A 20,361-nucleotide genomic window follows, 5' to 3' on the forward strand; every position below is an offset into this window, starting at 1 on the left:
CACATCAGCATGGAGAATCAAGAAGCTGTGAGCCAAAGTTTTAAAAGGTAACTGGCGCTTGGCCACCTAAATATCTTAAATACACCTATGTGAGTGTTTTGGGAAAAAAAAATAATCCCACACAAACAAAAATCCCACACAAAATAGAGCCTGTAAGTGCCACAATAATCTGGCTCTGAATCTTTCCAAAACCTAATATGCTGCCTGCAGGAGAGCATATGTATTTAATAATCCCTCTCGTTCCCAAGATCAAAATGATGCAGAAACCAAGTACTTTAAAAAATAAATAAATGGGGTGATGGGGAATACTTCATTCCAGATATGAGTTTAGATAAATAAAAAACATGTTTCAGGATTAAATCAGACTGTTCTCTTCTCCCAGACCATTAAGTTAAAACAAAATTGCCTCCAATGAGTTGGTATTAAGAGAGTTCACGAAGCAGTGGAAACACAAACTGTGTATTTACCTTTCAACATCATGGAGTATAACTTGCTCATCGTTGCCTATAAAGAAAAATATTGGCATTTAACATCGTGTTCCAGTGGTTAAAAAACAACAAAAAAAAAACACATTAGAGCAGAAAAATAAAAACATATATATGTATATATGTATATATGTATTTTTTTAATTTAAAATTTCTATTTTGAAAACACAATTGAAAACAGAAAAGACCAGCACTGTTGCCAGGCGATCAGCACTGTGCTCAGCTTTGTGAAATGTTCCATGTGACATTTCCAAATGCACCAATCCATTCCACCTTCTACTGGTCAACAGATAACTTCTACTGAACTGTGTTATTGATCATGCCCTGGTCAGTTTGAGCTGGAGTTTTGGGACACTAGCAGTAAAGAGAAGAATATACTACAAAGCAGCAGAACACTTCTGACTCTCACATGCATGCATCTTTCTTCCTGTTCAGAGATGCTTCCTAAGAAGATAATGGAGGATTAAAAAAAAAAAAAGGGTGCCGCAAGCAAAACGCATTGGGCTCGCGTGCCAAACGATGCCAGTTCATGCTGTCAGCCTTCAGAGTTTTGCAACTATTGAGAAGGTACAAACGTGACAGTGAAAATGCAATTTCTTCTGTATTAACAAAACCCAAACCAAGTACTCAGACAATCCTGTCAGTTTTCTTTGATCACAACCATTGACTACAACGGCAACTAACCACATGTATGCAGTCAAAGAGGATCACAGCTACCAAGTAATTCCACTGTCTTCTTCAGAGTTTTTCAAGTTATAGCAACAGAATAAATAGTCAGTGAAGAAACCAAAAATATAAATTTACCTAATTTGGCACCTCCTGGTTAGAAATATTTAAGGAGACAGATTCATATTTCATTCAGAAGAAAATAAGCAGAAAACCCAAAGTCATATTTTTGTGCTCAGTATAACTTTGTAGTTGTGGTGTCAAGCTGTGAAGCTTTTCCAGTGTACACCAAAGCCAGATGTTTATAAGGAGCAAAATTTCTTCTGCTATGAGTTTTAACTGTTCATATGACTCAGTTTCCATTTATCCTGTGTGCATTTCGATTTGTTTGTCCCAACAGAAGAAATATAAGAAAGTTTCTCTTTTACTAACGAAGTGTGAGATTTTCTACATCCACTTGCTCTTCGCATAGGCTCTCAGTTAAATTGTGCCAGCCTTAGATGACTGCAGTAGCTCATCTTTTCCATGGCACAATAAACGAGTCACTTATGTGTAAGTGTCCTTTGATCATTAATTGCAATGGAAGCTGTCCATTATACATTACAGGCTATGTTTATACCTAGTAAAACTACACTAGTGCCTATGTATTTCACCCATGAAAAATGTAGCCTAGTCTCTCCAGTGATGAAATTCCCCTTCAGTGGCAGGAAGGTGAGGAGCAGGAATCACTGTGCCTCGCTGTCCATACAGCACGGACAGGAGAATCATTCTAGCTGCCTGGCTTCAGGCCTCCAGCCATCACAGGATCAACCTCCCCTTCCATTACAAGTTCCAAAATGGGAAAAAAAGAAAGAAAAGAAAGGGGGGCATGGAATAGCCACTGCTTCTCTGTGCTTTGTGCGTGGAAGGAGAAGGTAGTGACAAAGCTTAACCACAAACTGCTCAGTTGCTTCTGGTAAGGATTCACCCTTCACCCTGGTATTCTTCAGGGATGGAAACTTCCTTGGTATCTTCAGATTTCTCCCCCCTTCCCAGGATCACATGCAAACCACTATCCACTCAGTTCCTACCTTCCATGTTAGGATTGGCTCTGTGTGGTGCATGTTACACACGCACTCTTTGACATCAAGGAGGTTTGAAATTACTTGGATGGAATTTAATTTATACTGAATTGGAAAATCTTCTCTGCTATTAAGACATGCTTGACAGAAACGTCCTCAAACCCTAAGTCATTAGCTGATGGTAGTTTTGTTTACAGAACAAATGAAGTTCTGTGCCTCTTATGCTAGTTTCTACACTTAAAACCTAAAAACTTAAAAATTACAGTATTTCAACTTCCATGTTTTGAATGCAACTCCAACTGAATTTATTGAACAGAGGGGAAATCAACAGATCTTAGGACCCGCACTTCTTTCAGACCTTCTGAGGATCTCCAAGAATGTTGTTGAGTGATTAAATATAGTTAGCCCCATTTTACTGGAAGAGAGATAACAGATGGTACATCTAGGCCATGCAGCAAAGTGACTTTTTACATAGGATCCAAGAGTCAGCCTCACAGCCCCAGCAGATGAGCTCTGTGAATCTTGGTGGAGCAGATGAATAAGTTCCTGACTCCTCCAATGGAAATAATTTCTGGCAGAGGCACAGCACGTATGTGGACCAGAGGAGGAGAAAGAGATAAGCATGGCCAGTTTGTGCATCAGCTGTCACAGCTCATCGAGCCTGGCATCTTAGCAAAAATACACTATAATCATCAATACAAATCTCTAACTGCAGGTGTTAACTGCAGTGGCAAGGTACAGAAAAAAAATTCTGCTGCTCTTCCTGTGATAACTGTAGCCTCTGACAGCATGGCCCAATGGACAGAGGGTTGAGTTGGAAGTGGCAAGTACCATCACAGCTGCTCCAGCAAGATTTAGCACAGTTAATCTGTCAGTTCAGCCCTTGAATATTCATGTGAGCTTCCATTTGTCTAAATTCAAGCTAAAGCAAAACAGACTTCAGCCCAAAATTCCACTGGAATAACTACAGGCCTCAAAGAGAAACATCCATTCTGTAGACAGTGTGGATTGCTGTCTCTCATAAAATAAACAGCAGTCTCAAGAATCAGAAGACAGACATCAGTATTCAACATTCTTGTTTTTTCTCCACATCATCTTTTAGTATATCTGAATCATTTCAACCTTGAAATTTGACACTATCTTAAGCTTTGCTGTCTTTCCCCCACCCCAAGGGACATTATGGTTTTAATCCAGCATTAAAGCATGGGAAGTTTCCACCATTCCCATGTCCTTAGAACCAATTCACAGCATTGATTTGCAGTTCACAAATCTCAGTAACAAAGAAGCAGTGAAGGGCTCTGACCAAGTGGTCTCATAATACTCTACAATAAATCTAGCTGTGTGTTAACTGACATACTGATGAAAGATACAAATCCCTATCCTTCTGATAATCAGATCAGACATAGAAATAAAGTATAGCAGAAAAGGACAACGACTGCATTTCAACAGTCTTGTAAGCTTCCTTTCTCCTCTCAATTCAATTCTCCTTCCTATGTCAACACTTCAAAATCAAGCAATGAGAGGCAAAATGAACATAAATTCTAGGGATTTAGGTTCAGAACAAGTACATGTCCAGTTTATTTGTATTAGTTTTAAGACTAAATTAATCTTCCTGTTAAAATGTGGATTTATATACAAAAAGATAAAGAATATCAAGGACAATTTGAGCCTGATGTGCCAACAGTTGTAAGGGGCAGACACCTATTGAGGACTGAAATGAGATCTGAGGAAAAAGTGACCCACCAATAGATGGCAATAGTCCTTCATTAGCCATCTAAGAGTGCATTAAAATTGGTTAGTAGCAGCAGAGGTTTTCAAATATCAAACTAGAGTGCCAGACAGGATGCAGCGCAGCTAGGAGGGAACGACACAGATGACGTTCCACAGTCTGTAGCGCAAGTAGGGGCAGGACTGCACCGAGGATTCTCACGATAGTTTGTGACACAATGCCCTTACATCAGGATTTGGAAAAAAGAGAAGCATGATGAGATTGAATATGGTGTGCTTGCTAAAGAATTCCCTGTTCCAAAAGAACCTTCATGTGCCGATTAAGGTCAGCTTCTAGGTACATAGGGGATTATGGAAAAGACCTTTCATATGGGGTAGGATCTCACTCATGGCTTCTACTCTAAGGCAATCACAGCTCAGACTCCTGTGAATCAGGCTGCTCTTCCTTACCTCCAGAGAACACCTTCGTATTGCCACTGTTGAAAGCCAGGCAAAAGATATTGGAGTGATGTTCCCCTTTCAGCTGAACTGGTTTGACTCGTGAGTGGATGGCTTCTTCCATATGCCACAGTAAGACGCGGCGGTCATCGCCTCCTAGAGGAGAGAAAGGAAACTTGAGTTACTGCTGGAGTCATGTGTAAATCGATGATAACCAAATTATTTCATTCTGCAGCTACTCAAACAACAAACCAAAACAAAAAATTAGCATCAAGATTGTTGTACCTCGCAATGGGTTGGACACTTAGACAAGTATTTACATAAATATGCCATGCAGTCAGGTATTCAATTAATATTAACGATAGCAGAGAAATCAGCAGGAAGAGTTTGGAACAAAAACCTGCTATTCTGCCAATATGTACTGACAACCTATAGCAACCTGCAGACTCAGAATTTTGCTGGCACATAAAGTTCTGTAGCAAGCTGTAAATGAATGACATGCCAAAGTAACATATGCATGTTGGCAAGAATACTTCCAACCAAATCCCTGTTTACACCATTGCTTATACTGTTCGTGAAACAAGAACCTTCCCCCCCCAACAACAACCGTATCTCCACTATCAGTCTTTGCAACGCCTGTTCATAGCACAGGTTAGTTACAGGACTGAGGTATGGGGACAGAAAGACATTGCTGAAGACTCCTGAATGCTTCAGTATAGACAGTTATGTCATGCTTCTAGATCTGTAAAGGTTAAGGCAGATATTTCTGAGGTGAACCTCCTGACAAAGAGGATAACTGCAGAAAAGAAGTTCAAATGTCTCTCGTATTATAGTTTTCTGTATTTTTTTTTTTTTGGTAATAGTTTGCCTAGTTGTAGTTCTCAGTTCAAAACTCTGTGCACAAATATATTTAAGTGCCTCCTTCTCTATATGGTGAAGAGTCAGGAATAAAAGAAATATTAGACCATGTTCATGCTTTAATTGCATTAAACAACAGTTTGCCAGGAAGGGAGAAAAATCTTTCAACCTTTTCCAAAAATCTTTGTTTTTTTTTTTTCCAAGATTCTGTTGTATTTGGTAGTGCTCTCAACATCAAATTTGGACGCCTTGTGAAATTCAAATAAAGCTTTTTCAACTGAAAATCAAAATGTTGTTATCCATCTTTAGTAACAAATGCAAGACAATGGCTCCGCAAGTCAGAAGTGCCACTAGAAACCTGCTCATTTCAGTTAAAACATTTTATTGCTTCTTTGCACAATCAAAAGCACAACCTGTGCCTCCTGAGCTCCTACCCTGCAGGAAAAATCATGAAACGGAGACAAAAGGAAACTGAAATTAATTACTCTGTTTTCCTTCAAGAAGAGGTAAATGCACAAGTGGAATGCATTGTTACTGTTAATCGGATTTCTTTACAATTTTCACATAATACGATGCTATCAGGAAGTTTGCCCATGGAACTGAGTTATGTCCAACATCCCTTAAGTTAATGGTCTCTCAGCCTTTAAGTCTCTTAAGAGATTTTATCCCAATCACTTTGATAGACAGCACAGGTCTGCGTCACTCTTATCCATGCTCCGTGAAATTATTAATGTGTGTTCCTCTTTCTGATATTGTACTTTACAGAGCAAACAACTAATGCGGGATAAGGAGATTTGCAATGAATTTGATAACTACTGAGAACAAGAGTCAAACGTGACAGCTCCAGAAGAACTCAGCACTTATGGTTAACTGATCTGGTAGGAGTTTGGATTCCTTTCTGTCCAGAAAAAGCAAAGAAAGTTCCTATTATCCCTAGTGATTACAGAGGAGTAGTAAGGGGACACTGAAACAGACAACTGGTGAAATAGATGACCACTCTAGTCACACTAAAATAAAGAAGTGATCGTCACACTTAAAGGGATCGCTTTCTGAAGCTGTCAACAGCCAGGTCTTAACGTTATCACTCCCTGGCACATGATTTAGCAGACGCTTGAGGTTGGTGAACACCGCATTGCTCCTACCACACCGCATCGGCTGTCTTTCAAGACTTCTGCAAAAGCCATTTCAGAGCAAAACATATTATTAACACAGCGTTATTAATTGTTACCATAGCAAGCCAATTTGCAAAAACACTGCTTTAAGTGTACACATCCTCCTACCTGACACCACTGCTAGCTAAGGGTTTCATTTCAACAGCAAATCCTCATTCACTGTTACTACCCACCTGGTCCAGGCACAAACAAGAACAATGAAGATCAGAGACGAGAGCCCTGTAGTTTCCAGCACAAAGCACAGCAGGAGACGGAGAAATTGAAGCCCATGCAGAAAGGCCTTTACTGTTGTGAAAAGTTGCCACAACTTTTTTTTTTTTATTTTTTAAAAAGTTCCTATTTCTTAGTGCCTGTTTTCTATGCCTCCTAACTGTTCCTAATGAATCTCTGCTCCCTGACATCGATCTCCATGCCACTTTGGTACAAAAAAAGCCTCACTATTGCCCAGCAGTCTGCAAACAGCATTGCCTTTGCAGTGGTGCATGTTTCACAGCTCAGGAGCTTACATGCTCTCCATGTACATGCCATTCTGTCCTTCTCCATCTCCAGATTGTCTTGCACACGCTTGTCTTTGAGAATGTCTACACCTCTGTTTCATGCCTCAGTTTCATTCCCCTTGTGCCCCAGTAAGACAAAAAAGCTTAATAAAATGAAAATGTTAACTGGGTTAGAAGCGTGTTCCCTTCTGCCTCCAATCCAGCTATCCCAGAAACACTTTGATTTAAGGCCAGCTCCACCAGAATCAAAAAATCGTCAGAATACAAAGAAGGGAAGGAAGGGAGCACACAGATATAGGGATGGGTATACAGGGAGACACAGGTATACAGGGAAACTGCAAAGAAAACTTGAAGACACGGAAGGAGATGGCTGTGTAGAAAGGAACTACGATTCCTCAGACACAACATGCATGCACGTTATCCAGCCAATATAAGATACAAGCCTGAGAAGTACAGCAAACTTCAGGCCTACAGCGTTTGTCCTGTATGGCTGGTCAGCGAATGCAGAACATTTTGGATGCTTTCTGTTCATGGTGGACTTACTGTGCACGTTCACCAGCTCTGCAGCGCATGAAGCAGAAGCACTCAGCACTTTCAGGAAGCACCGGACCTGCTGCATAAACTGTGACACCTCTGCAACACTCCCCCTGAGAGACCACCTGTGCGTGGCTACCTGGTACAGCGCACACAACACCAGCACCAGGCTTCCTACACTGAGAAACCTGCATGGATGGCCTCAGCTGAAGGCACCTGAGCCACCAGGGCTTCAGTTTGTCATTGCTGAGCTCATGAGCTCCCAGTCTGAAACTACCTTTCAGAAAGTTTCAGAGTTTAAGTGTTTTTGTTTCAGATTTCTGCAAAGAAAGTCATGTGGAGGTGCAAGAGGTACCTGAAAAGCATTAACATCAATTTTCAAAACAGCGCTATTGTAAAATCTTGAGCTACACAAAATCCTAATGCAATCCACTGACAAGTGTAGAATGGTGGCTGCAGTCACTTTCAGGTATATCCCAGCACTGCTTTATCAGCTTACGACACCGTTAATAATGTTTGAACAAATATCAGAAGTTTCCTAATGAAGAAAATTGCACGTATTTGCACACACACACACACACACACATATATATGGAACATTTTATGGATTTCAGGATCTCTTAGCACTCCTAAACCAAGAGAGTTAACAGCATATAACAACCTCTTTCTTCCTGGGCTACAAGGTGGCTCACTGAAATCCCAAGTAATTTAAACCGTGAAAGCTACCTGGGACAACGTGAATACAGAAGTGTCAGAAGTAGTCAGTTTGACATCTACGAAGTGGGAAAAGTTTCACTTCCACCTTACTTCCCCGATCCTGTCCAGCACTGCATAACCAACAATTTGAAAAGGGAAAGTTTGTGTGACCCAGGTTAGAACCAAGCAGTGCCATGCCACGGCTACTCTTCAGAAAGGAATCGCATTTAAAAAGATTTACTCAACTACTTCAGTGTTCATAGCGCTGAAACCTGCTGCTACATGTCAAATGAATGTCAGACAGGAAGAGAACTCAGGCCAAAGAAATATTTGTGGTCAGAGAAGCTGGAAACTTTATCACCTTTCCATATTACTCTTGATGTAGAAAAGAGCAGTATTTTTTTTTTAATTAAATAACAAGAACTCATGAATGAAAAACAAACACACACACGTTTCTTCTCCTACTCCAAACCACCGGAATATTTTGTTAATGATTAGGGCCTTCTGGCTAAAGCTGATGAGACATGGGAAGGATCAAGGAATCCTACCCAGAGGATGCTCAACACAACATACCTAAAAAGAAAGCTTCAATTTCAAATCCTGAGATAGTTATCCTGAAGAAGACAAAATAAACAAACACTGCTTGCCCACTTCAGAACGGTTTGTGCTTGCTGCATACCCCAAGAGATTTGGGAAAAGGAAAAAAAAGTAAGAAGGGGTTCCCCCGCCAAAAAAAAAAAAAGTTTTTAATTTTTGTTTTAAGTAGCACAGATAAACAATATGGGCAGAACACTGTCTCCACAGTTTCTAAACCAAAGCATTCCAGGTTTGCCCCACTTTGGGGCTAGCTGCGGATAAAGCTCAAGACCACGACACCTCTGTCTCCAATACACCTCCTGAGGCCCCATCACCGCAGACAGCACTTCTAAATCATTACCTAAGATTACTCTTATTGCTTGCACCTACTCAAGAAGCTGTAAGAATCACACAAAGTGGAAAAGGTGTTTCAAGAAGCTGATCAGTTAGTTAGTTGATCCTGGCCCTGGGCAGAATGGCAGACCACCTGAACTACTCCCACCAGAGTATTTATGTGTTTAGTTTGTTCTTAAAGAAACTCCACTAAGGTAGATTTCACACCCTCCTTAGGCAGCCTATTTCAGTGCCGTTATCCTTGCCATTAGGCAGATTATCCTAATATCTAGCCCAAGGGTGCAGTTTGACGTTACACATAATCCCACTGCCCCTTGCCATGTGCTCCTTGGTATTCTCCCTCCCATCGTATTCAGGGGCAATCAGAATCCACAGACAAACAACTTCTTCCTATTCCTCCTACCCAGACCCCTCAGTCATACCCGTTTATGACTTTAAGCTATCGTAGTGCCACATTACAAAGAAGGGAAAGGAGAAAAAAAGTGAATGAACTACAGGATGAATGGGACAGAAAAAAAGGCTGCCCTTTCTGGAGGCAGACGCAAGTTATAGCACATTAGGTAAGATTGAACTGCACCCTACAATTTAAAACCATTTTCTTGACCTATTCCCAATGGGCAAAGAAGAGTTTACAACTTTATATGACAATAATTAAAGACACTTTGAAGACTTGCCTGTCTACTCAGTTTTTCCATCTGTAACCTGAACAGACCCCTTCTTTCCAGGCTTTTATTTTACTAGACCTCTGACCATTCTTCACTGTCTCCTCTGAATTTTCTCTAGTTAGGCCACATCTTTTCCAAAATCTGTGCCCAAAACGGAGCACAGTGCTCTTTTTGAGGCCCCAACGGCGCCAAATAGAGCAGAAGGATTACTTCATGCGCTTTATCAAATCTGATGTTATTTATGTTGTGATCTACTGTCACATTTGGATTCACTTCTGCATGACTGCTGTCTAGCCTCCATACTGTAGTTGTAGTTGACCACTTTGAAACAGTTTGCACTTGTCCTTGTTAAGCTGCATGACTTTTTTTTTTCCCAGGTGATGTCTCTAATTTTAAATTCAACTCCTATCCTCTGAAATTCTTGCTGCCTCTCCTGTTATCACCTTCAGTTTTTGAATTTCTCAGACAGTAACAAAAATATCATGTAGTAAGTGGACCTCTCACCCCTCCTCACCCAGAATTTTACTCGACACAAAAAGGCCAAGATCAGGACTGTCCCTCCTTAAATCACACTTGATACACAATTCCCTTAATTCAGAAGTAATATTCCACTACCTTTGCTAGTCACATCATTCTGTTGTCCTCTTAGATCTACCTGACAACCCAACGTCAGGCGAATTACCAGCACTTCTTGCATCCCTACAAATTTACTATCGTAGAAGAGCCATCTATTTCTGCATTATCTGGCAAGGGAGCAAAGAGAGAGTCCGAGAAAAAGAACATATGCATGGATTAAGCAAGCCTCAGATTACACTATTTCCCAGAAGTTATCTTGAAAGTACAGTTTAAAGTGTGTGTGTTGGGGGGGGGGGAAGTGGGAGGTTCTGATAAAGATACTCATGTTTCCAAGAGATAGCACACATGAAAAATGACAGATAGACAAATAGGGAAATTCATCCACCAAGCTTGAGGATGGGAACAAGGAACGCTATTAGGCAGAATAAATACAGATGATTTTTAAGAAGTTAAACTGCAGAAGGAGATGCTTGGCATGTCTGAGGGAAGGAGTCAGCTGCTTATCATTGAACATGGAATTTCACTTCCATGCACTTACAGTTGTGTTTCTCAAACTGCTAACAGAAAAATACCACCAACTAGCACATAAAAACTTGCAAAGAGGCATTTTGTCCAATGAAATCATTCAACTCCACCCAGCAGCAAGTTTTAACTCACCTCAGCCTCTTCCCTTGTGTCACTCTACAGATAGGTCTTTTCTACTTGTCCCACTGCACCGTCGTCTCTTGAGCATGCACTTCCTCCTTTCATTTCTCTTTACTTTCTTTAACTCATTTCCTTATGCCTGCCCCTTCTTCCAGAAGTCTTGCCCCAAAACATTAGCATCTCTCTCTCCAAAGTAACACTGTTAAGTCCACACAGGCATAGCAAAAGCCCAGACAGGCAGATCCCCAACGCAATTTGTTGACCAAACCTTTCTTTTTTCTTTTTAATAGTGGCTGAAATGGTCAAATGGCTCCAGAACATAGAAATATTGTAAACAAAACAACAACAACAGGAAAAAAAAAAAATACAACATCACTACGTAAAATCATGGTTAGGAACAAAATTAGTTACTATAAAAGGCGTAATCTCTAACACAAGATTTAATGAGGTTAGGAAGTTTTAAATATGCTTTCAAAGGGCTTGCTGAGGCTTGTCTACACCTAAGCTCTCTCCAAAATCCTAACAGGAAAACGATCTGGAACTGTAATGTAAACCCTGTTTAAGCACTTTGAAATGTTTACTAAAACAGCAGTAATCATTAGCCTGACAGACTTCCTTCTGGGAGATGTGACCAAAAACAAAACAAAACAAAAACAACACAAAATCCACACCAGAAAAAGTGGGACACGTCCCCAGAAAAAAGGATTCCGGCCAACGCTGATGAGAACAGCACTAACTCGGATGCAGGCTTGAATTTAAATGGGATCAGTATAGGCAGCACAAATGCACTGTATCAGCTGCACTTAAAACAGCTCTAACAAGGTCTAACTTCTTAACAAGTCAATTAGCCGAGGCAGACTTCTCGATGGTAATATACATATTACTTAAAACTGAACAACTGAAAAACTGCTTGCGCTCTTCCTTTTCACACACTCCGATATCCCTGTTAACTCTCTGAGCTGCTACAAGCGCAGATGGAAGTATCTAACATCTCATCCTTACCTCAGCACACTGACTATTTTGAGGGAGGAGAGACCCACATGCCATCTATTCTAAGGCTCTATCTACATTTGGAAGACTTCTGAAGCAACTCTTCTACAAGAACTTCAGATTGCTGTCAGCTTACACCCCTCCTTTATCTTTCATCTGAGCTCCCCTTCTCACTGCTTTCTCTCGGTGTTTCAAGATGAAGCATGACCTTAAAAAAGTAGTGTTTTGAGTGTAACGTTAATGAAGCCTGTACTTATAATGGCATCAAATTTAACAGAGCATCCATAAATATTTTGCCTTTTAACTTCTTAGTCTTGAATGAAGAACAAAGCACCTGCCTGTTGCTGTATCAAATATAGCTTTCTAGATCTTGTGGTCACAGATAATGTAAAACTTCGTTTAAAAGTTACCGTAATTAGAGCTTTTCACTTTCTCAGGGCATCAATACAAGGTCAGACTTAAGGCAGTCTGTTCTTAATTATCTAAATTTGTGCACTGCTAACACATGCAACTTAAACATCCACTCCACACCCATCCACCCCCCTGCCTTATATATTTTTTATACTAGAACATTCACTTGCTTCTTAGTCACCTTATGAGTTTAGGAGGGTACAACTCTAGCACCATCTCCTACGTACTGAGTAAGCGCTTAGCCCCTGTAAACACTCTGTAGCTTTAAAAGAAGATAGGAAATTGTGAAACAGACATGGTTTGAAAGCCTTCCTTTCCCACATAGCCACCTGATAGGAAATCTGTTTCCATTCTCCCACTGCACCTACCTTGACTCAGGCAGTTGGATTAAATTGATTTTTTAAGTCCCTTCCAGCCCTCATTTTTTTATACTTCTACCTAAAGAATGGATGTCGACATAAGCAAGTGCATCAGTGATGTGACAAGACCCAAAACATCTCCTAGGGCTTTCCTGAGCAAGAACAGAGAACTCTGATGGTGTTTCCATCACTTATGATGAAAAAAAAATTAAGAAAACCAATGAGAGACGCACTTGAGCTCTCAGCAGCACTTTGGAAGTAGAAAAGCATAGCTCAGCCTACTTGTGGAGAAGGACTGGTACAAAGCAGGGTGCCGGGTGGGGAACACCTGAGAGTTTTGGAACAGAGGCACCAGCCCTGCCCCAGCACACAGCCATGTGTGTATGCACGTGTATGCATACCTGCAAGACAAATGGATGTGTACCATGAAAGTGGTGTGTGCACAGACACAAGACTCCCTGAGAGCAAAGCTACAATCCTCCAGGGACACTTCTGGAAATTACCGGACTTACACTCCAAACTTTCTTCAGATAAGAAAGTTATAATTAGGCAGGCCTCGGCGTAGCAGCCTCCGCTCTATAAGCGCACGATTTTGGTGGTTTTATCCCACGATCGCTTAAAATAAACACCCGAACAGCCATAATAACTTTTTTTTTTTTTTTTTTTTTTTTTTTTTTACGGAAGCCCCGCGGTATTTCGGGAGCTGCCAGCGGTGCCTGCCTGCAGCCCCGGGCGCTGAGCGAGGCCGTGGCCCCGGCCTCACCCCCCGGGGGCCTCCCCGGCGGGGATGGGGCTCTCCGGGGGCAGGAGGGAGGCAGGGAGGGAAGGAGGCAGGCGAGGAGCTTCTCCTCCCGCCCCCTTCCCCGCAGGCCCACAGCCTCCCCCCGCGGCCTGCCGCGGCCCGGCGGGCGCCCCGCAGGGCTGTGCCCGCCCCGCAGCGGGGTCCCCGTGCCGGGCCGGGGAGCAGCGGGGCTCCCCCCCGCCCCCGAGGCCGGGCCGTGCCCTGGATCCCCCGGGCCGTGTCTGCGAGCAGCCCCGGGGAGGGGGGGGCAGCGCGGCCTGCAGCGCCCGGCCAGGCCCCGGCCTCCAGTCGCCTCCTCTCCCCGGCGAGCCCGGGGGCGGGCAGCGGGCACAGGCACCTGCGCCCAGCGCCGCTGGGGAGGCAGCGGGGGCCCCGCGGCCCTTCCTGCCGGGGTTTGAGGCTCGGCACCCCTTTACCCACCCCCTTCCTCGGGGTCGAGCTCCTGAGACCTGACAGCATCACCCCCACCACCACCACCCCGGCCTCCCCCTGCTCCAGGCAGGCAGCAGCGGGGAGCCTTAACCCCCCCCCCAACCCCATCACCGCGGAAATAATCCCCCTCTCTTCCCCCCAAGCATCCTGCTAGGGGAGGAAGGAGGAAGAGGAGGAACAAAACAACCCCTTCTCCTCCTCCTCCCCCCCCTCAAAGCCGGGTGCCCACCCCCACGGTGCCCCCGGCCGGGCTGAGCCCCCCCGGTCCCCCCCTGCTGCGGGCGGGCGCTGACAAATGTCACTGGGCTCCCACCATCAGCCCTGCAGTTTTGTTTCCCCTCCCCTAATAAAATTCCACCCCCCCCCATTTTTTTTTTTTTTTTTATTATTAAAGGAGGGGAGGCAAAACAAACGATCTAACAAATAAAAGGGCACCCCCGGCTCCCCCCCTCTCAACCCAACCCCGGCGTCCTGCAAACACTCGCGTAGAAACTTTGTCCGGGGCTCCCCAGCAGCAGCAGCAGCAGCCAGGGCAGAATTTAAAACCTGTCAACCATTTTAGATCCCCACTTGGGGGAACATTAATCCCGGGCCGGGGCTGCTCGGAGGCACGGCTGCGGGGGCCGCCGCCGCTGCTCCCCCCCCCCCCCCCCATGGCCGCAGGGGAGGCGGCCGAGGAGGAGGAGGAGGAGGAGGAAGAGGAGGAGGAGGAGGAAGATGCTTTCTGGGGAGGGGGCGGCGGAGGAGGGGAGAGGAGGGGGGGGTGAGGGCCGGGGAGCGCTCGCTTTACCTGAGACCAGCCACTGGCCTCCATTGTTGGAGAATTCAATGGCATTGACACAGCCGAAGTGGCCCAGGAGGTCCTTCTTGTAGAGGTTCCTGCAGCCCCGCAGGCGTCGCCGCTGGAAGTCCTGGGTGAGCAGGGGGTCCCCCTCCAAGCCCCGCTGGGACAGGAACCCCACCACGGACCGCATGCTGCCCCCCCGGCCTCGCCTCTTCATGCTGCCGCCTGCGCCGCTCCCCGCCGCTCCTTCCCCCGCCGCCCCTTCCCCCGCCGCCGCCTCCCCTCCCCCGCTTCCCCCCTTGTTATGGTTATGATGATTTTTCTTTAGCCAGCCATGGCAGAGAGGTGTTAGACACTCCGCCGCTTCCTGATCCCGCTGGCTCCTCCCCGCTCCCCTCAGCAGCTGATCCTCAGCTGCAACCCGCGCCTCCCCGGCGCTCCCGGCCCGGCTCTAACGCCGCGCCGCCGCTTGGTAACTCGCTCCTCTAACGGCGGAGCGGAGCGGAGCGGAGCGGGGAAATTCGCAGTCCCCTGACCCGGCACGGCTCGGTTCGGCTCACTTTAGCTCAGCCCAGCCCAGCCCAGCCCTGCCCGGCTCGACCCGACCCGACCCGGCTCAGCCCAGCACTCCCCGCCGCCAACGTTGGGCAGGTGCTGCCGCGGGTGGGCACCGTCCCCACACTCGCCCGTCGCGGCGCTTCTCTTCCCCCCCCCCCACCCTCCCCCTTTTTTATTTATATTTTTTTTATTATAATTTCCTTCCGGAAAGTCGCCCCGACTGAAGTAAAAGGAAAAGGGCCACCCCAGAGCGGTAGCTGGAAGGGGGCGTGAGGGAAAAGCATCCCCCCCCGGTGCTGGGTTTTGTCGTCTGTGAGCGCTGAGCGGTTTCTGTGGCGTTTCCGAAAGCGTGTGGTGAGGGGTTTGCTGGGTCTGAGGTGGTGTCTGCAGGGCTCGCCGAGGGGCTGCTGCTCGCTCCCTCCTGCTCCTGGCTGGCCAGAGGATGGGTGCCCCTCCTGAGGGGAGCGGGGCTCCCAGGGCTTTGCCCCAGAGGAAGCACAGGCGAATCCCCTCATCAGCAACGACAAAATGCTGAGTGGCAGTCGGTTAAACAGGTGAAATTAATCTGTTGTACTTCACTGCAGTGTGACACCCTCACCTGTGTGTTCGTGAGAGGAAAAAACAACATTTTTTTTTCTCTTTCACAGGACTGCATCTGCCATGTGTAATACCTGACACTGTGAGGACAACAGCAGTGATGCTGGGGGTGTAACCGCTGTGAGGTGCGGCCCACAGCCCCACTTTGCAATGCACAACCACGCACACGAGGTGAGTATTCCCAGACCTGTGGCTCGAAATTCCCAGGACTGTATTTCCCCACAGGTGCAGGAGAACCAGAGCCAGTACCCATGGAAGCTACAGTTTTGGGAAGCTGAGGAATTAGTCCAGTAGTCCTGGCCTTCCTTACGCAGAACTGCACCTGCTGAGAATTAGGTGTCCCCAGACAAACAAAACCCTTCCTGACATTAACCATGGTGTGGCAGCATCACCGGGTACTGCTAGACTGCTGCCATGTTTCAGGGATGGCTTTTCAGTGGAAATTAAAATGATTTCAGTATAGGAAGTCAGTTGAGTGCTTTGGTATTCTTGGCTAAGACTTACAGACTTATAGAAAGAACACAAAATCCTATAAAACATACTTTTTAGTTGACAGTGCTATAGCTTTACTTCTAATAAAATAACGAACTATCTGAATGGAATTTTAAAAAATCAGTGAACATTTCTCATATTTCAGCTTTTTAGACAATGTTTCCGTATGTGATATCCATAGGTGTAAATATCAGAACGTAAAAGTTAATTAAAGGTTACAATAATAATTTGAGAGAAATATCCAGACACAGTCCACTAACAGTTTTCTGGTGGAATGATAATTATTAATGTTAACAATAAAATGAAAGCCAGAACACTTAGTCTTTCCTACATCTGAGCTGTACAAGGATTTTGCTCTAGTTAAAGCTGTCGATAGCCAGCTTTTGCAATGTAACGTGTCTAGCAAGCCTTGGTATAGACAGGCAAAGGCCCTGTCAGTTATGATTTGTGTTTATTACCTTAGCTTCAGAAACAGGTAAATTGTACTGGTATAAACCATATTTTATAGCTCTTTGGCTTGCATTCTAAAACATTCTGTAGCATTACAATTACATCAGAAATTGACGGTTACTTCTAAATTCCCAGCATAGATTAGCAATATTATATATTTCTACCTATAGGTTTCAAACTGACTCTATCAGTTTGTATTCTGCTCTCTCCTGTATAGTTTTCATACAGCTTGCATCCCTACAAGATCCAAGAGCCTTCCAGAAATACATTACGTAATGTGGCTGTCACTTCTGTCACATGTGCTTCGTTTTTTCTCCTTTCCTAAAGTATTGCTTAGGTTGGATATTTTTGCTTTTATACTGAAACAAATAAGTGTAAGAACATTTTGTTTGAAATGTGACATAATAAAATCACTGAAGCTCTTTCTCCATGTACTGGATCCAGTCTCTAGGAAAGCTGTGCACTTACATGAACAAATATAAATAAACAAAATTATTCCCTAAAACCCCAGTGCTAGGATTTTCAAGAAAGGCTTAACTGATTTTTTTTTTTTTAAATCACATTTGTCAGCAGTCAGAAAAAGATGTCATGTTGTCAGAATTCGAGAGAAAAATAATAGCAGACTGCCAAGCTTTTCTGAAAAATGCAGTGTTCTTTCACATATCCATGTAGGTTAAAAATGTACTGGTAAGCATATTTTGCTCTCCAACTCCTTTGTTTGTATTAATTTTGAAAATATTTAACACCTAAGAAATTCATCGCGACCTGTACTGGTGACATTTTCCTCTGAAAATAACATGTTGCTGCGCTAATGCCTGAATGCTGTAGTCTCATCAGAACACATACATCGATAGGTCTGAGTCATGCTGGAGTAGCACCAGTGAAGCATCTTTTTCTAGCTTCACAGGAAACTTCTGCAGCTTAGAATGGAATTCAGCCTGGACAGTACCTAGTCAAACCAATTCAACTTCTACAAATTTCTATTTTATGGGACATGTTAGCGCAAAGGGTGCTGTGCTGGAACTGTTTGAGCAACATGGGCCAAGCTGGCCTGAGTCTGGCTAGACCGTAGGCTGGGCAGGGTACTTCAAGGTCTGTTTGTACCCACTGCTTGAGCAGCTTGATTCTGTAGGATGTTAGTCTCCTGCATGCCTCAAAAGCAGCGTGAAACAAAGCACAAGCATGTTTTGATTGTAATTTTAACAAGTAGACAATAGGAAGGAAGGATTCAACGGAAAAGGAAATGGGAGGTAATGAACAGGGAGATGGCTTTCTGCAGAGGAGAATGCAGATAAGTAAATAATGTTTGTTGCAATACAGAACAGGGAACTATCAGAATGCTTCAAACAGAGAAGTGATGTGGTCAGAGTAATGGTCTACATAAACAGCCTTGGGTTGTGGTTTCAGGGTTGCTAATTCTAAACCTGTATGCAACCAGATCTCCCACTGCTACTGAAATAATCTGGATCAGGTATGGCCATGCTGTCACATTGCTCTCACATTAGCTTGTGCCCATGCTACAGAGTTTTTATTCTCCCTCTGGAAGGACTGACATTACCTGATCTGTTTTTAATGTCTGCTTGTACAAAATTATCCCATCAACATTTTGTTCTGACCAAATTTGAATTGGCAGAATGAGTTAAAATTGCATTAGTGGTTTCCATTTGATGGTTGTGGCATGTTTGATCGTTAAAAGGAGGACTACAGTCAGCTTCCCTGTATTGTCAGTTCATGGCATTCACAGCAGTTAAAGGCTGTGGGGTTATGAGCTGCGTTGGTCAGTGCTGGAGGGAAAGGTGTTGGGGCAGTCTGGGTATGGAAGCAAAAGACCTAAGCAAGGGATCCAAGAATGGATCAAAGGACTTTGTCTAAAAGATGCCTCATAGCAGAAGCCTAAATTTAGACATACCCTGGGCGCTTGTGTCTACAGAGAGGTCTCAGTCAGAACTGATAGTTGACATGGAAGCTCAAACGGCAGGTAGACCAGCGATGTTATCCATAGATATGCACAAAGAAGATGAGAGGACTTTTAGGTAAGAGAAAGAGCCATGTTCCAGCTTCGCTGAGCTTTAGCTTCCTGCTAGTCATCATCCACAGAAAAGAGAAGGCTATGATTTGAGTTTGGATAGAGGGAGATCGCTCTGGGGAAAGGAGCAGATCTGTAAATCATCAGCACAGAGATGGTAGTTGTATTTGTATTTCAGATGAGATAACTCAGAGATAACGTGGGAGGATAAAAGCAGGAGGCCAAGGATACAGCTCTGTGACACAGCATGAGGAGAATCTGCCAAAGAACACTTGGAAGAAAGGCCTAAATAGTAAAGGAGAAGACTTCAAGTGAAGCATGGTTGATTGTGTCAAGTCAAAGACAATGAGGTTTAAATACATTTTTCTGAGCACTGCTGAGCCTTTGAATGGCTTCGGTTGATCCAAAGTGGAAATAGAAAAGAGATTTGGACACCAATGCTCAGATATCTATGGGGTTAGTCTACAGGTGCAACAGAGACAGGGCAGCCATTAGAGAAGGAGGGGGGTCTGGGTCAAGGCTTTTATTTATTTATAACACGCTTGATTTTTTTGAGAAATAGAAGGAAAAGGAGGGTGAGCCAAGAAGATGATATCATTTTTCAGCCATGTCTTTTTTTTTTTTTTCCCTTAATAACTCCTCTTGTGCAGTTTATTCCCTCTAGTGGAAATTAGGTGGCTTCTGGGCTTTTCTCCTTTTGCTTATTCATTTCACAGACCAGAAAGGTGGGGAGAACAAGCGCTGTTCTCTCAAATGTCACCCCTTGAGGCTGTTCAGCTAAAGATGTAGCTTGAACATGCAGCTGAGCTGATCTAATGACTTGTAGCTGCTGAAAGGAAGCTTTATTCTTCTTGGCTATGTGTTCCGTCCCTTTCTTTGTGCTGCTGCTGCTGCTCATTGGGCCTGTTTGTCTAACATTTTACTGATTTCATTTGGCTCATGGAGGTGTCCCAATGGATGCCCAAATTAGCACAGGCCAGTCAGGAGGGTGCAGCTGGGAGCAGGATTTTGGGAGATGGGGGTTGTCACCTTCTAAGCAAGCATGAGCTGTGGGGCCAACTTACTGTGTCTTCTGGAACTCAACCACTGAGGTAAGTTTAGCAGCCCTTCCAGAAACAAAAATGTGAAATTCCTCTCTATTCCTACATACACAATGAAAGAGTTGGCAATTAATGGAGAAATATGTTGGTGATGATTAATGGTAATACAGCTTATCCTCATGGGATCAATCTGGCAGCTCACACCTCTGAGGGCTGTTGTTTCAGATTCTTTGCAAAACCTGCAAACTCTGGCAGATCCCTTCACTGAGGGAGTTGCAGCTGATTCATCTTTTGGCTTGGGATGTAGTTTCACTGAGATCTGGCTCTGTGGTGAGCCACTCCAAGGAGTTAAACCAGGAGAAAACTTTTTTTTGCTGTGTTAGCTTTCTGCTCACTAAATTCCTTAAATCAGGCTGGCACCAATGTTCGCAGAGGGAAGGCAATAGAAGGAAGACTACAGGTAGAAGGA

General features: G+C 44.2%; 1 protein-coding gene and 1 long non-coding RNA gene across 3 annotated transcripts in view; one reads left to right on the forward strand and one right to left on the reverse strand.

Moving 5' to 3' along the window:
• The window catches only part of DCAF5 (DDB1 and CUL4 associated factor 5), a 70,445-nt gene extending 55,471 nt beyond the window's left edge, over positions 1-14,974 (reverse strand). The window contains exons 1-3 of one of the 2 annotated variants that reach the window (XM_084520026.1): positions 14,736-14,974; positions 4,391-4,534; positions 468-504 (exon numbers count right to left, since the gene is read on the reverse strand). In XM_084520026.1, the coding sequence (XP_084376152.1) occupies positions 468-504; positions 4,391-4,534; positions 14,736-14,946 (392 nt within the window). In that variant the 5' untranslated portion in view covers positions 14,947-14,974. Of the gene's footprint in view, positions 1-467; positions 505-4,390; positions 4,535-10,963; positions 13,196-14,735 lie in introns of those variants that run through there. The other variant, XM_084520027.1, reaches the window with a different exon arrangement.
• LOC311437149 lies at positions 14,736-17,250 on the forward strand. Its single transcript, XR_014693322.1, has 3 exons — positions 14,736-14,860; positions 15,678-15,841; positions 15,935-17,250. It is a non-coding gene; the product is annotated as an uncharacterized lncRNA (long non-coding RNA).
• Positions 17,251-20,361: the final 3,111 nt, after the last annotated feature.

The sequence above is a fragment of the Aythya ferina genome, assembly GCF_964211825.1.
Source record: "Aythya ferina genome assembly, chromosome: 5".
Taxonomy (NCBI): Eukaryota; Metazoa; Chordata; class Aves; order Anseriformes; family Anatidae; genus Aythya; species Aythya ferina.